This window comes from Pseudochaenichthys georgianus, unplaced genomic scaffold, assembly GCF_902827115.2.
Source record: "Pseudochaenichthys georgianus unplaced genomic scaffold, fPseGeo1.2 scaffold_594_arrow_ctg1, whole genome shotgun sequence".
Classification (NCBI taxonomy): Eukaryota; Metazoa; Chordata; class Actinopteri; order Perciformes; family Channichthyidae; genus Pseudochaenichthys; species Pseudochaenichthys georgianus.
Genome location: NW_027263153.1, coordinates 77,709 through 94,412, shown reverse-complemented (window position 1 = coordinate 94,412; position 16,704 = coordinate 77,709). Strand labels below are relative to the sequence as shown.

At 41.0% G+C, this 16,704-nt stretch overlaps 1 protein-coding gene across 3 annotated transcripts in view; it reads right to left on the bottom strand.

Moving 5' to 3' along the window:
- Positions 1 to 6: 6 nt before the first annotated feature.
- Positions 7 to 16,704, bottom strand: part of dhx9 (DEAH (Asp-Glu-Ala-His) box helicase 9) — a 55,189-nt gene continuing 38,491 nt past the window's right edge. For all 3 annotated transcript variants that reach the window (XM_034079363.2, XM_071202587.1, XM_034079362.2), the window contains 11 exons: positions 16,399 to 16,560; positions 15,163 to 15,240; positions 14,719 to 14,910; positions 13,631 to 13,772; positions 10,877 to 10,959; positions 9,921 to 10,077; positions 9,361 to 9,458; positions 5,831 to 6,044; positions 5,579 to 5,673; positions 1,696 to 1,769; positions 7 to 425 (listed from right to left, as the gene is read on the bottom strand). In XM_034079363.2, coding sequence (XP_033935254.1) covers positions 218 to 425; positions 1,696 to 1,769; positions 5,579 to 5,673; positions 5,831 to 6,044; positions 9,361 to 9,458; positions 9,921 to 10,077; positions 10,877 to 10,959; positions 13,631 to 13,772; positions 14,719 to 14,910; positions 15,163 to 15,240; positions 16,399 to 16,560 — 1,503 coding nt within the window. In that variant the 3' untranslated portion in view covers positions 7 to 217. The remainder of the gene's footprint in view (positions 426 to 1,695; positions 1,770 to 5,578; positions 5,674 to 5,830; positions 6,045 to 9,360; positions 9,459 to 9,920; positions 10,078 to 10,876; positions 10,960 to 13,630; positions 13,773 to 14,718; positions 14,911 to 15,162; positions 15,241 to 16,398; positions 16,561 to 16,704) is intronic.

The following is a 16,704-nucleotide window of genomic DNA, read 5'->3' as shown; positions in this document are numbered from 1 at the left end:
GGAAAGGCCACCAACAACTGGCCTGGCCGCTTGAGGACGATTAAGGACGCTTAAACGGGGCGACCCGCTGCAGTGGGAATGCGCCATCAGTGTCCAGAATCAGAATACAGACGGGACATTGCTACAGCAGGGAAGAGCCAAAGACAGCTTCATGCTACCTAAAGCTCGCAGAAACAAGTATTACAGGTAAAACAACTATAATAAAAACAACACACTGTTACAGTTCAGTTGTGACGGGTCTGGAAAGTGTCAGACAGAGATTGAGAGCCGACCTCTCAAAGCGGGCGTGGCTGCAGAGGTGGAAGCAGAACCCGGCCCGGACCCGGCCCGCTCGGCCCTTCCTCTGCTCCAGGTTGGTCTTGGACGCCCACACTGTGGCGTAGTTCGTCATGTTGTTGTGGGACGTGAACAGCTTCACCTTCTGCCTGCCAGACAAGAGCACACGGGGACAAATCAATCAATCAATGTTTATATAGCCTGTTGGAACTAGTCCTCTTCCAGTATGAGAGCAGCATGCTAACAAGGGTACCAGCTGCAGCTGTGAACTTGACAGGATGTGTGATAGAAGAGCATCAGGACTGCTTGAGGCAGGTGATAGCTCTGTGATGAACATGATGACTCAGCCTCTATGGAGAGAGACATCAAGCATGCTCATTTCTGACGTGGAGCTAATCTGAAGTAAACATTAGGCGCGTTCACACCGCATTACTTTTCCCACTTTAGTTCCGAAATGTCGCGTTCACACCAAAAAGAGCCGGAACTAAAATTAGTTAGAGAGCAGGGACTTTCGTGGGAGAAAAAGGTTCCTATGTCTGATTGGCTGGCGGATTGCAAACCACGCCCCGTAACACTCCCAAAACGTTTTGTGAAGCTGCCATTTTATTATCCTCGCATTAGCATCATTAGCATTATTAGCATTAGCCCAGCGCAGAAACGCAGAGAGACTAACTTATGGCAACACAAAATAAAGCATGGGAGCGGTGGAGATGAGGAGGTGTCGGCGTTCTGGCGATTTACTCGGAAGGCTTCAGTAGAAGCTGCTGGGACTCCCAGCAGCTTCTACTGAAGCCTTCCCCAACTCCGGGGACTTCCGGCCGGGGACTCCGGGCGGCAGTATACGCCGTGAAGTGGTTTGCCGCCTGCCAGTAATAATAATAATAATTCCTTACATTTATTATAGCGCTTTTTCAATGACTCAAAGCGCTTTTACATATACACACATTACACATATATCATACATGCAATAGTCAGAAACTGTGGACAATACCCACAGGAGCAAGTAAGCCCAAAGCAGAAGAAGAAGAAGTGACGTCAGCGGCTTCATTTGCCTAATCCTCCCCCAGGGACTTTTTCCGGTGTGAACGCGATCTGTACTCAGTTCATGAGAACTGAAGAGTTCTCTTGAACCTTTGTGGGAAAAGTACCGCGGTGTGAACGCGCCCATTGAATACTGCTTTCTACTCCTCCATCTTGTGACTGTGTGACTCCCTCTCTTGATATCAGCATGTGAAGGACACTGCTCAGGAACTAGTCTCTGTATGTGATGACTCCTTCCCTCTGGAGAGGATCCCAGAGACATGGATCCTGAGGCTGAGATAGATATCTATCGATCTGCATATTACAACCCCTCCCTCAGATCATGAGCACAGAGCAGATTCCCTGAACGTGATGTTTCCTCTGAAGGCGGTCACTCACTTGCAGGAGTCGATGACGTAGACCACGTCGTTGATGGTGATGCTGGTCTCTGCGATGTTGGTGGACAGAATCACCTGCAGGTCAAACAACAGCTCTTTACCTGCAGCTAGTATTCACAGCTGGAAGTAGTGGAGTACAAATACTGTGTTACTGCACTTAAGTACATGTTTCTGGTATCAGTACTTTACTCCACTACTTATTTTCTGACGAGTTTTTACTTTAACTTCTTACATGTTGAACACAAATACCTGTACTTTCTACTTCTTACATGTTGAACTCAAATACCTGTACTTTCTACTTCTTACATGTTGAACACAAATACCTGTACTTTCTACTTCTTACATGTTGAACACAAATACCTGTACTTTCTACTTCTTACATGTTGAACTCAAATACCTGTACTTTCTACTTCTCACATGTTGAACTCAAATACCTGTACTTTCTACTTCTTACATGTTGAACTCAAATACCTGTACTTTCTACTTCTTACATGTTGAACTCAAATACCTGTACTTTCTACTTCTCTCATGTTGAACTCAAATACCTGTACTTTCTACTTCTTACATGTTGAACTCAAATACCTGTACTTTCTACTTCTTACATGTTGAACCCAAATACCTGTACTTTCTACTTCTTACATGTTGAACACAAATACCTGTACTTTCTACTTCTTACATGTTGAACACAAATACCTGTACTTTCTACTTCTCACATGTTGAACACAAATACCTGTACTTTCTACTTCTCACATGTTGAACTCAAATACCTGTACTTTCTACTTCTCAACATGTGGAACTCAAATACCTGTACTTTCTACTTCTCTACATGTTGAACTCAAATACCTGTACTTTCTACTTCTTACATGTTGAACTCAAATACCTGTACTTTCTACTTCTTACATGTTGAACACAAATACCTGTACTTTCTACTTCTCTCATGTTGAACACAAATACCTGTACTTTCTACTTCTTACATGTTGAACTCAAATACCTGTACTTTCTACTTCTCTACATGTTGAACTCAAATACCTGTACTTTCTACTTCTCTCATGTTGAACTCAAATACCTGTACTTTCTACTTCTCTCATGTTGAACTCAAATACCTGTACTTTCTACTTCTCACATATTGAACTCAAATACCTGTACTTTCTACTTCTTACATGTTGAACACAAATACCTGTACTTTCTACTTCTCACATGTTGAACACAAATACCTGTACTTTCTACTTCTTACATGTTGAACACAAATACCTGTACTTTCTACTTCTCTCATGTTGAACTCAAATACCTGTACTTTCTACTTCTCTCATGTTGAACTCAAATACCTGTACTTTCTACTTCTTACATATTGAACTCAAATACCTGTACTTTCTACTTCTTACATGTTGAACACAAATACCTGTACTTTCTACTTCTTACATGTTGAACACAAATACCTGTACTTTCTACTTCTCACATGTTGAACTCAAATACCTGTACTTTCTACTTCTCTCATGTTGAACTCAAATACCTGTACTTTCTACTTCTTACATGTTGAACTCAAATACCTGTACTTTCTACTTCTCTCATGTTGAACTCAAATACCTGTACTTTCTACTTCTTACATATTGAACTCAAATACCTGTACTTTCTACTTCTTACATGTTGAACACAATACCTGTACTTTCTACTTCTCACATGTTGAACTCAAATACCTGTACTTTCTACTTCTCTCATGTTGAACTCAAATACCTGTACTTTCTACTTCTTACATGTTGAACTCAAATACCTGTACTTTCTACTTCTCTCATGTTGAACTCAAATACCTGTACTTTCTACTTCTTACATATTGAACTCAAATACCTGTACTTTCTACTTCTTACATATTGAACTCAAATACCTGTACTTTCTACTTCTTACATATTGAACTCAAATACCTGTACTTTCTACTTCTTACATGTTGAACTCAAATACCTGTACTTTCTACTTCTTACATGTTGAACACAAATACCTGTACTTTCTACTTCTCTCATGTTGAACACAAATACCTGTACTTTCTACTTCTCACATGTTGAACTCAAATACCTGTACTTTCTACTTCTCTCATGTTGAACTCAAATACCTGTACTTTCTACTTCTCACATGTTGAACTCAAATACCTGTACTTTCTACTTCTTACATGTTGAACACAAATACCTGTACTTTCTACTTCTCTCATGTTGAACTCAAATACCTGTACTTTCTACTTCTCTCATGTTGAACTCAAATACCTGTACTTTCTACTTCTTACATGTTGAACTCAAATACCTGTACTTTCTACTTCTTACATGTTGAACACAAATACCTGTACTTTCTACTTCTCTCATGTTGAACTCAAATACCTGTACTTTCTACTTCTTACATGTTGAACTCAAATACCTGTACTTTCTACTTCTTACATGTTGAACACAAATACCTGTACTTTCTACTTCTTACATGTTGAACTCAAATACCTGTACTTTCTACTTCTTACATGTTGAACTCAAATACCTGTACTTTCTACTTCTTACATGTTGAACCCAAATACCTGTACTTTCTACTTCTTACATGTTGAACTCAAATACCTGTACTTTCTACTTCTTACATGTTGAACTCAAATACCTGTACTTTCTACTTCTCTCATGTTGAACTCAAATACCTGTACTTTCTACTTCTCACATGTTGAACACAAATACCTGTACTTTCTACTTCTCTCATGTTGAACACAAATACCTGTACTTTCTACTTCTCTCATGTTGAACACAAATACCTGTACTTTCTACTTCTCTCATGTTGAACACAAATACCTGTACTTTCTACTTCTTACATGTTGAACTCAAATACCTGTACTTTCTACTTCTTACATGTTGAACTCAAATACCTGTACTTTCTACTTCTTATATGTTGAACTCAAATACCTGTACTTTCTACTTCTCACATGTTGAACCCAAATACCTGTACTTTCTACTTCTTACATGTTGAACCCAAATACCTGTACTTTCTACTTCTTACATGTTGAACTCAAATACCTGTACTTTCTACTTCTTACATGTTGAACCCAAATACCTGTACTTTCTACTTCTTACATGTTGAACCCAAATACCTGTACTTTCTACTTCTACATGTTGAACATAAATACCTGTACTTTCTACTTCTACATGTTGAACATAAATACCTGTACTTTCTACTTCTCACATGTTGAACACAAATACCTGTACTTTCTACTTCTTACATGTTGAACACAAATACCTGTACTTTCTACTTCTTACATGTTGGACACAAATACCTGTACTTTCTACTTCTCACATGTTGAACACAAATACCTGTACTTTCTACTTCTTACATGTTGAACTCAAATACCTGTACTTTCTACTTCTCACATGTTGAACTCAAATACCTGTACTTTCTACTTCTTACATGTTGAACTCAAATACCTGTACTTTCTACTTCTCACATGTTGAACTCAAATACCTGTACTTTCTACTTCTTACATGTTGAACTCAAATACCTGTACTTTCTACTTCTTACATGTTGAACTCAAATACCTGTACTTTCTACTTCTTACATGTTGAACTCAAATACCTGTACTTTCTACTTCTTACATGTTGAACTCAAATACCTGTACTTTCTACTTCTCACATGTTGAACTCAAATACCTGTACTTTCTACTTCTTAGTCATTGCGTGCCTATTGATTTGAACACGATCCGTGTATGCATCATCTCAAAGGCCTCTGGTCTCCATGGTGTCAGTGTTGAATCTCACGTGTTTGGACGTTTTAAAGTTCTCCCCGTGAGTGAATGTAAGACCTGTTTGTCCTGGAAACTGCTTCGAGTCTCTTTAAAGACGTTTAAAAACAACAAAGATTTGAATATGCCCGTCTCTGACCTTCCTGATGTTGTCAGGCACCGGCTCGAACACCTTCCTCTGCTCCTCACGGGGGATCTGAGAGTGGAGGGGCATGATCCGGTACCGGTTACTTCCTGGAAACAAATACAACACATCAGCAAAACAACAACAACACGGAGCTCTGTTTGAACTGGACACACACGATACATCTAGAAGCTGCATTTCGTCTCCTTTAGCATAGGCTCTCCTTTAGCATAGGGTGTTATTGAGCCTTCCTGGATGTGGGCGTACCGAAGTGGGGGTTGTTCTCCAGGTGCCTCTGCATGGCGAAGATGAGGTTCCAGCCGGGCAGGAAGACGAGCACCGCCCCCGCCACCTGCAGCGTCTCGATGTAGCGCAGCAGCGCCTCCACCAGCTCGAAGGACGTCTCCTTCTCGCTGATCAGAGCCATGGAGCGCTTCGTCTCCGCAGAGTACTCCGGACCGCAGAGCACGTTGCAGTTCGTCTGCAGAAACACACAGCTCACACGTTGACTCCGGGGGTCAAACTCGAGGCCTGCAACTTCACTTCCCGCAAGAGCTCGCAAAGAATATAATACGTTTATTATACGGTTAAATGCCGCTTTACAAATGCTCTGTATGTGATGACTACTTCCACTTTTGAGAGGAAACACATGGATCCTGAGATTGAAGCTCAAGCCGGGGACCAGGGATTATTCACATTTTGAGATTTTGAGAAAAAGTAAGAATTCTGAGATTTTTTCTAAAAGTCAGAACTTTTAGAAACAGTCAGAATTTTGAGTAAAAGTCAGAATTTTTAGAAACAGTCCGAATTTTGAGTAAAAGTCAGAATTTTTAGAAACAGTCCGAATTTTGAGTAAAAGTCCGAATTTTGAGTAAAAGTCCGAATTTTTAGAAACAGTCGAATTTTGAGTAAAAGTCAGAATTTTTAGAAACAGTCAGAATTTTGAGTAAAAGTCAGAATTTTAAGAAACAGTCGAATTTTGAGTAAAAGTCAGAATTTTTAGAAACAGTCAGAATTTTGAGTAAAAGTCAGAATTTTAAGAAACAGTCGAATTTTGAGTAAAAGTCAGAATTTTTAGAAACAGTCAGAATTTTGAGTAAAAGTCCGAATTTTGAGTAAAAGTCAGAATTTTAAGAAACAGTCAGAATTTTTAGAAACAGTCAGAATTTTGAGTAAGTCAGAATTTTGAGTAAAAGTCAGAATTTTGAATAAAAGTCAGAATTTTGAGTAAAAGTCAGAATTTTGAGTAAAAGTCCGAATTTTTAGAAACAGTCGAATTTTGAGTAAAAGTCCGAATTTTTCGAAACAGTCAGAATTTTGAGTAATAGTCAGAATTTTTAGAAACAGTCAGAATTTTGAATAAAAGTCAGAATTTTGAGTAAAAGTCAGAATTTTTAGAAACAGTCAGAATTTTGAGTAAAAGTCAGAATTTTTAGAAACAGTCAGAATTTTGAATAAAAGTCAGAATTTTGAGTAAAAGTCAGAATTTTGAGTAAAAGTCCGAATTTTAAGAAACAGTCCGAATTTTGAGTAAAAGTCAGAATTTTTAGAAACAGTCCGAATTTTGAGTAAAAGTCCGAATTTTGAGTAAAAGTCCGAATTTTTAGAAACAGTCGAATTTTGAGTAAAAGTCAGAATTTTTAGAAACAGTCAGAATTTTGAGTAAAAGTCAGAATTTTAAGAAACAGTCGAATTTTGAGTAAAAGTCAGAATTTTTAGAAACAGTCAGAATTTTGAGTAAAAGTCAGAATTTTAAGAAACAGTCGAATTTTGAGTAAAAGTCAGAATTTTTAGAAACAGTCAGAATTTTGAGTAAAAGTCCGAATTTTGAGTAAAAGTCAGAATTGTAAGAAACAGTCAGAATTTTTAGAAACAGTCAGAATTTTGAGTAAGTCAGAATTTTGAGTAAAGTCAGAATTTTGAATAAAAGTCAGAATTTTGAGTAAAAGTCAGAATTTTGAGTAAAAGTCCGAATTTTTAGAAACAGTCGAATTTTGAGTAAAAGTCCGAATTTTTCGAAACAGTCAGAATTTTGAGTAATAGTCAGAATTTTTAGAAACAGTCAGAATTTTGAATAAAAGTCAGAATTTTGAGTAAAAGTCAGAATTTTTAGAAACAGTCAGAATTTTGAGTAAAAGTCAGAATTTTTAGAAACAGTCAGAATTTTGAGTAAAAGTCAGAATTTTTAGAAACAGTCAGAATTTTGAATAAAAGTCAGAATTTTGAGTAAAAGTCAGAATTTGAGTAAAAGTCCGAATTTTAAGAAACAGTCCGAATTTTGAGTAAAAGTCAGAATTTTTAGAAACAGTCCGAATTTTGAGTAAAAGTCCGAATTTTGAGTAAAAGTCCGAATTTTTAGAAACAGTCGAATTTTGAGTAAAAGTCAGAATTTTTAGAAACAGTCAGAATTTTGAGTAAAAGTCAGAATTTTAAGAAACAGTCGAATTTTGAGTAAAAGTCAGAATTTTTAGAAACAGTCAGAATTTTGAGTAAAAGTCAGAATTTTAAGAAACAGTCGAATTTTGAGTAAAAGTCAGAATTTTTAGAAACAGTCAGAATTTTGAGTAAAAGTCCGAATTTTGAGTAAAAGTCAGAATTTTAAGAAACAGTCAGAATTTTTAGAAACAGTCAGAATTTTGAGTAAGTCAGAATTTTGAGTAAAAGTCAGAATTTTGAATAAAAGTCAGAATTTTGAGTAAAAGTCAGAATTTTGAGTAAAAGTCCGAATTTTTAGAAACAGTCGAATTTTGAGTAAAAGTCCGAATTTTTCGAAACAGTCAGAATTTTGAGTAATAGTCAGAATTTTTAGAAACAGTCAGAATTTTGAATAAAAGTCAGAATTTTGAGTAAAAGTCAGAATTTTTAGAAACAGTCAGAATTTTGAGTAAAAGTCAGAATTTTTAGAAACAGTCAGAATTTTGAATAAAAGTCAGAATTTTGAGTAAAAGTCAGAATTTTGAGTAAAAGTCAGAATTTTTAGAAACAGTCGAATTTTGAGTAAAAGTCAGAATTTTTAGAAACAGTCAGAATTTTGAGTAAAAGTCAGAATTTTAAGAAACAGTCAGAATTTTGAGTAAAAGTCAGAATTTTTAGAAACAGTCAGAATTTTGAGTAAAAGTCAGAATTTTTAGAAACAGTCAGAATTTTGAGTAAAAGTCAGAATTTTTAGAAACAGTCAGAATTTTGAGTAACAGTCAGAATTTTGAGTAAAAGTCAGAATTTTAAGAAACAGTCAGAATTTTGAGTAAAAGTCCGAATTTTGAGTAAAAGTCAGAATTTTTAGAAACAGTCGAATTTTGAGTAAAAGTCAGAATTTTTAGAAACAGTCAGAATTTTGAGTAAAAGTCAGAATTTTAAGAAACAGTCGAATTTTGAGTAAAAGTCAGAATTTTTAGAAACAGTCAGAATTTTGAGTAAAAGTCAGAATTTTAAGAAACAGTCAGAATTTTGAGTGAAAGTCAGAATTTTTAGAAAAAGTCGAATTTTGAGTAAAAGTCAGAATTTTTAGAAACAGTCAGAATTTTTTTTAAAAGACAGAATGTTGTTTATTGTCCATACACTACATGTCCCACAATGCATCTCCCAGATCAAACGCACATAAAGGGTCCTGAACATATTGTCTTCAGTGACGTTATGTTAAATGTCTGTTTCCCTTCTCTGTTAATGTTGAAGCTGCTTGATGCAAGATAAGGTCACACTTGATCTGAAGGTCCTATCGTATCACATCTATTCATTTCATTCGACCTCCCTGAGCTGCAGACACTGTATTTATGAGCAGTAAGGGAAGGGTTTCTCACGTCTTCCTCTCCTCCCTCCTCGTCTTTGTCCTTCTTCTTGCGGTCCATCGGAGGAGGGACGAAGTTAGACATCTGGATGCAGTCTTCCAGGAAATACTCTGTTTTTAACACAAAGGATAAGTCACACATCTGCAGTTCTCAGGCTGGGTTTAACTCGCCCTCTCTCTCACTCCATCAGAGCCATTTTGTTTATGATTATGCAGTCTTACTTCATCCCACAGGCCATAAGACTATTAAACACCTGAACTTTTGAAACAACATCCATAACATTCATCTGGCTGCAACTTATTTATCTAATATAAGATGATATGTCTTTTATTTTTCGTTGTTGTGTTGATGCTATATAAATAAACTTGCCTTGCCTAATATATCTATTCCCATTACTTGTATATAGACTCTTATTGCATTAATTCACAAAACATTTTTTGTATTCACTTGCACTATTTTTTCTGTTTTATTGTGTTGCTCTGTTGAAGGAGCCTCAGATTGTCATCGTCATAACTACACTGTAGCCATGCACGTATGACTAATAAAAGCCTTGAACCTTGAACCCTCGTTACCTTGCACGGGGAAGGTGCGTCCGAACACCTCGATGATGGGCGCGTTGAAGAAGTACTCTCTGAACATGGAGGTGTCGATGGTGGCCGACATGAGGAGGACTCGCACCTCGGGGTACGCCTGGATCACGTCTCTGAGCACCACCATCAGGAAGTCCGTCTGCACACACAGTTCAGTGCTTCATTTTAAACATTTCCCATCGTGCTGTTTTTAGGCATATATTATGGATACATCATGGATGGAGCTCAAACTCTCTCTCTCTCTCTCTCTCTCTGGTCTACCACCAGGTGACTTCCTGTTGACTTCCTGCTTCTTCACACTCTCTCTCCAGCACAGGTTAGCTCTGAGTGCTAGCATGCTAATGGAAACACAGACCGTATTACTTCCAGAACACGTCTCATTGTTTCTGACAGCAACGTTTCTGATTGGCCCGTGGGGGTAAAGCCCGCCCACATTTTAGTAATGTGGTCATGACGCAGCAAATCTGGATCATCTCCGTTGGTCCCCGTTTTTAGAGATGTGGGTACGGAGGAGAAGAGAGAGGGGTTTGTTTCTGACACTTTGAGAGTCTCCTGACACACGGGGACACACGGTGACACACCGGGGACACACCGGGGTGTCACATGGTGACGCACCGGGGACACACCGGGGACACACGGTGACACACCGGGGACACACCGAGGACACACGGGGACACACAGGGACACACGGGGACACACAGGGACACACGGGGACACACCGAGGACACATGGGGACACACCGAGGACACACCGGGACACACGGGGACACACCGAGGGGACACACGGGGACACACCGAGGGGACACCGGGACACACGGGGACACACCGAGGACACACCGGGACACACGGGGATGTGGAGAGGACATCAGAAAGTGAGACCTTTAGAATGTGTCTTGTTCTCATGCACTCGGTGCTGAACGGATTTAAAGCTGAACTCACGTTGATGTCTCTCTCGTGGATCTCATCAACGATAACGTGGCTGATTCCTCTGATCCCTGCTTCCAGCTTCCTCAGCAACACTCCTGAAACACACACACACACTCATCAACACACACACACACACACACACACACACACACACACACACACTGCGGACAAACAACACACACTCATCAACACACACACACACACACACATCAACACAACACACACTCATCAACACACACACACACACATCAACACAACACACACTCATCAACACACACACACACACACACACACACACAACACAACACACACTCATCAACACACAACACACACTCATCAACACACAACACACACTCATCAATACACTGCGGACACACAACACACACTCATCAACACACACACATCAACACACACTCATCAACACACTGCAGACACACAACACACACACATCAACACACACTCATCAACACACACCACACACACTCATCAACACACTGCGGACACACAACACACACTCATCAACACACTGCCAGCTAGGGTTGGGTACCAAGAACCGGTTCCAACATTCGATTCCAACGGCATCATTTAGAAATGTGAATTTCGGTTCCGCTTTTCGATGCCTGAGGAAATGTTCCTCGCCGCTCTCCGTAGCCTACAGTATGACTGCGGCGAGGCGGGGAATGTAGCGTTGTGCCTACACTTCCTACAGCGTAACCTGAGACCAGGGCCGGCCCGTCGCACTGGCGTTACAGATGTTCGCCTAGGGCGCCAGATCTGTGGAGGCGCTGCGCTGGCAGCTCTGGGCGGGAAGAAAATGTTTTAACCGTTGGGGCTCATCCTCATGTTCGGCCTCGATGTAACAAATACCCTTTTTCACCCCGGTTACACGTTTCATTCGCCCTGTACGATGGGCGCTGTAAGTGATGAAAATGGGGGATGTTGGCTTATCTGGCGCCCGCAGCCAAAGTGCGAGGGACCGGTTCGCGCTGTTCTTATTAGCATCTGGTGCTAGCTGCTCTAACGGAAGAAGAAGATGTGTCTCCAATAGCCGCGTTCACACTGCGGTACTTTCCCCACAAAGGTTCATGGAACTTAGTTCATGGTCGCGTTCACACCAAAAAGAGCCGGTACTAAAAGTAGTTAATGCGAACCTTTTTACCCGCTCGAAAGTCCCTGCTAGAGAGCTGGGACTTTCGAGCGGCTCTCTTGTGAGAAAAGAGCTATATTTCTGATTGGCTGGACGGATTGCAAACCACGCCCCGTAAAACTCCCAAAAAGTTTTGTGAAGCCGCCATTTTATTATCCTGGCATTAGCATTATTAGCATTAGCCCAGCGCAGAAACGCAGAGAGACTAACTTATGGCAACACAAAATAAAGCATGGGAGCGGTGGAGATGAGGAGGTGTCGGCGTTCTGGCGATTTACTCGGAAGGCTTCAGTAGAAGCTGCTGGGACTCCCAGCAGCTTCTACTGAAGCCTTCCCCAACTCCGGGGACTTCCTGCCGGGGCCTCCGGGCGGCAGTATACGCCGTGAAGTGATTTGCGGCCTGCCAGTAAACCCAAAGCAGAAGAAGAAGAAGTGACGTCAGCGGCTTCATTTGCCTCATCCTCCCTCAGGGACTTTTTCTGGTGTGAACGCGATCTGTACTCAGTTCATCAGAACTAAAGAGTTCTCTTGAACTAAGTTCGCATGAACTAAGTTCGCATGAACCTTTGTGGGAAAAGTACCGCAGTGTGAACGCGGCTAATGATGTGGAGGAGAGTCCTCTCCAGTCAGACTGAGGCTGGTAGCTTCAGCTCAGTGAGGTGAAGGACTCTCAGAGAGGTGAAGGACTCTGAGGGTTTAGATAGTTCACTTTAGTCTCAGTTATCTCAGTGGGTCTCAAACGGTTTGATCACGATGTAAACACATATTTCCAAGGCTCTCCTTTATAATGATTGGGATGAAACAGGTTTGAAATCATTCCAATGTAAACTATAGGACAGTAAACCAGACATATCGTTTTAAACTGGAGAGATAACAAAATATGCATAAATAAAATAGTATAATAAGATCTGAATGAACAACAAACATAAAACACGTTACATGTACTTGTTATTGGCTATGGGTCACTGGTTATGCTCACATACTGATTGATTATTAAAATGTAAACCGATCTTCTTCATCTGGGTGTTGAGAGTTGTACCCCTAGATCAGTCTCTAGTCATTCTGCTTAAAGTGCACCAGATTGAAGCACTTTGCTTTAAAGTGTTCAAACATTTCTTCCCGGTACGCCTGAGAGGCAGGTATGCTTGTTTTTCTCAACAAGAACTGTTTTTAAATGGGGGGGGGGGGGGGCTCCTTTAAAAGTTGCACTGCTGTAGCTTCAGTGGTTCTCAGGTTACAGTTGCATAGCAGTGAACATAAACTGGTTCATGTGGATATTACTGGAAACTAACCTGTGTAAAGGTTTCTCTAATAAATGTAATTTTTTTGGTGGAAGAAGCATGTATCATTTTTTTACCCCTCAAAGAACCGGAATTGAGAACCGTTAAGAACCGGAATCGAAAAGTAGAATCGGAATCGTGGAAATTCAAACGATACCCAACCCTACTGCAGACACACAACAACTCAACACTCACTCATCAACACACAACACTCACCAACACACAACACTCATCAACACACAACACACACTCATCCAAACAGCGAATCCTCTCAAGTCTTCGTGTGAGTCAGTAAAAACTGAGCTTTTGGGAGAAAACGTTTCCCAAATGCTAACGTACCGACGGTGCAGAAGAGGATGCTGGCGTGCGGGCGGGGGAGGACGGACTCGAACCGGACGCTGTATCCACAACTCCTCCCAACATCCTCCGCCCTCTCGTAGGAAACTCGCTCGGCCACCGACACGGCGCTGATCCTCCGGGGCTGCAGGAGATCAAACCAGGACACAGTGAGCGACAGGTAGCTCTTCCTCACCTGCAGCCTGGAGCTATTAGCTGAATGGTCAACAACCATGTGCATATTGAGAGTAGCATGCTAACAAGGGTACCAGCTGCAGCTGTGTGCATGAGAGTAGCATGCTAACAAGGGTACCAGCTGCAGCTGTGAGCATGACAGGATGTGTGACAGAAGAGCATCAGGACTGCTTGAGGCAGATGATAGCTATGTGATGAACATGATGACTCAGCCTCTATGGAGATCTGAAGTAAACATTGAATACACATTGGGATTATTAACATTTTTAAGTATTCAGAAAAAGTCATTATTTTGATATTTTTGAGAAAAAGTCATAATTTTGAGAAAAAGTCATAATTTTGAGAAAATGTCCAAATTTTGATATTTTGAGAAAAAGTCATAATTATGAGGGAAAAGTCAGAATTTTTTTGATATTTTTGAGAAAAAGTCAGAATTTTGAGAAAAAGTCTGAACTTTGAGAAAAAGTCAGAATTTTTATATTTTTGAGAAAAAGTCAGAACTTTGAGAAAAAAAATCTGAATTTTGAGATTTTGACTACTTCCATTCCATTCACAAATACATGGATCCTGAGGTTGAAGATGAAGCCGGAGACCAGGGATTATTAACATTTTTAAGTATTCAGAAAAAGTCATAATTTTGTGATTTTGAGAAATTCATAATTTTTAGATAAAGTCATAATTATGAGGGAAAAGTCGGATTTTTGAAAAAGTCATTTTGAGAACAATTTAGATCTTTGAGAAAAATTCAGAATTTAGTGAAAATGTCAGAATTTTTGAGAAAAAGTCAGAATTTTGATCTTTTTGAGAAAAAGTCTGAATTTTGACTACTTCCATTCTGGAGAGGATCACAGACACATGGATCCTGAGGCTCAAGCTCAAGCCGGGGACCTCTTTACCTGCGTGACCACGATGTTGCAGTCGGAGGCTTTCCCCGCCTTGATGAAGCGGTCCAGGATGTACTGAGGCACCTGCGTGGTTTTCCCGCAGCCGGTGGCTCCTCTGATGATCACCACCGCGTTGCTCTCCAACGCCGCCATGATATCCTCCTCAAACTTTTTGACGGGCAGCGTCTCACGCTCCGCCAGGATCTGAAAACACACCACTCACGGTTTCATACACTCTCATATGTCTTGTAATCAGAGGTGGGAAGTATTGGAGAACAAATACTTTGTTACTGTACTGAAGTACATTTGGCTGGTATCAGTACTTCAGTACTTCTACGAGAGTATTTTTAAACACGGGTATCTGTACTTGTACTAGAGTAAAGGATGTGTGTACTTTAAAATCTCTGCTTATAAAAGTAATTCATGATTCTCATGCTAAAAAGAAAGCAGTCGGACCTTCTGCAGGTTTTCGTCGTTGTCCAGTTGGTACTTCAGCTCATCGTGCAGCTCGCCGCTGATCTGCTCCGGAGTGCACTGCAGAAAATAAAGGAAATGGCTAAGCTAAAGGCGGCTAATGTTGGGCTATAAAGGAACTACAGCACGGTCACATGACTTCACGTCACCACCGCTAAGCTAAAGGCGGCTAATGTTGGGCTATAAAGGAACTACAGCACGGTCACATGACTTCACGTCACCACCGCTAAGCTAAAGGCAGCTAATGTTGGGCTATAAAGGAACTACAGCACGGTCACATGACTTCACGTCACCACCGCTAAGCTAAAGGAGGCTAATGTTGGGCTATAAAGGAACTACAGCACGGCCACATGACTTCATGTCACCGCCGCTAAGCTAAAGGAGGCTAATGTTGGTCTATAAAGGAACTACAGCACGGTCACATGACTTTACGTCACCCCCGCTAAGCTAAAGGCGGCTAATGTTGGGCTATAAAGGAACTACAGCACGGACACATGACTTTACTTCACCACCGCTAAGCTAAAGGCGGCTAATGTTGGGCTATAAAGGAACTACAGCACGGTCACTTGACTTCACGTCACCACCGCTAAGCTAAAGGCGGCTAATGTTGGGCTATAAAGGAACTACAGCACGGTCACTTGACTTCACGTCACCACCGCTAAGCTAAAGGAGGCTAATGTTGGGCTATAAAGGAACTACAGCACGGTCACTTGACTTCACGTCACCACCGCTAAGCTAAAGGAGGCTAATGTTGGGCTATAAAGGAACTACAGCACGGTCACTTGACTTCACGTCACCACCGCTAAGCTAAAGGAGGCTAATGTTGGGCTATAAAGGAACTACAGCACGGTCACATGACTTCACGTCACCACCGCTAAGCTAAAGGAGGCTAATGTTGGGCTATAAAGGAACTACAGCACGGTCACATGACTTCACGTCACCACCGCTAAGCTAAAGGCGGCTAATGTTGGGCTATAAAGGAACTACAGCACGGTCACTTGACTTCACGTCACCACCGCTAAGCTAAAGGAGGCTAATGTTGGGCTATAAAGGAACTACAGCACGGACACATGACTTCACGTCACCACCGCTAAGCTAAAGGAGGCTAATGTTGGGCTATAAAGGAACTACAGCACGGACACATGACTTCACGTCACCACAGCTAAGCTACAGGAGGCTAATGTTGGCCTATAAAGGAACTTGTATTTTTAGACTCACGTGGGCCAGCGGGCCCTCGTCGATGTTGCTGCTGGTCCAGGGGTTCCAGTTGACCTGGGGGGGCGACCAGGGCACGACCCCCGCTGCAGTCTGACGCTGAGACGGCTCGAAGGACGCCATCTTCCCCTGGATCAGAGACACGGGGCAGGAGGGGTCTGCCGGCTGCAGGGGTGGGGGGGGACACACCGTTAATATATAGGCAACGCAAGGCAAGTTTATTTATACAGCAGCTTTCAACACAAGGCAATTCAAAGGGATTTACAACAATGAAAGACATTAACATATTATAAAATGGCATTTATAAAC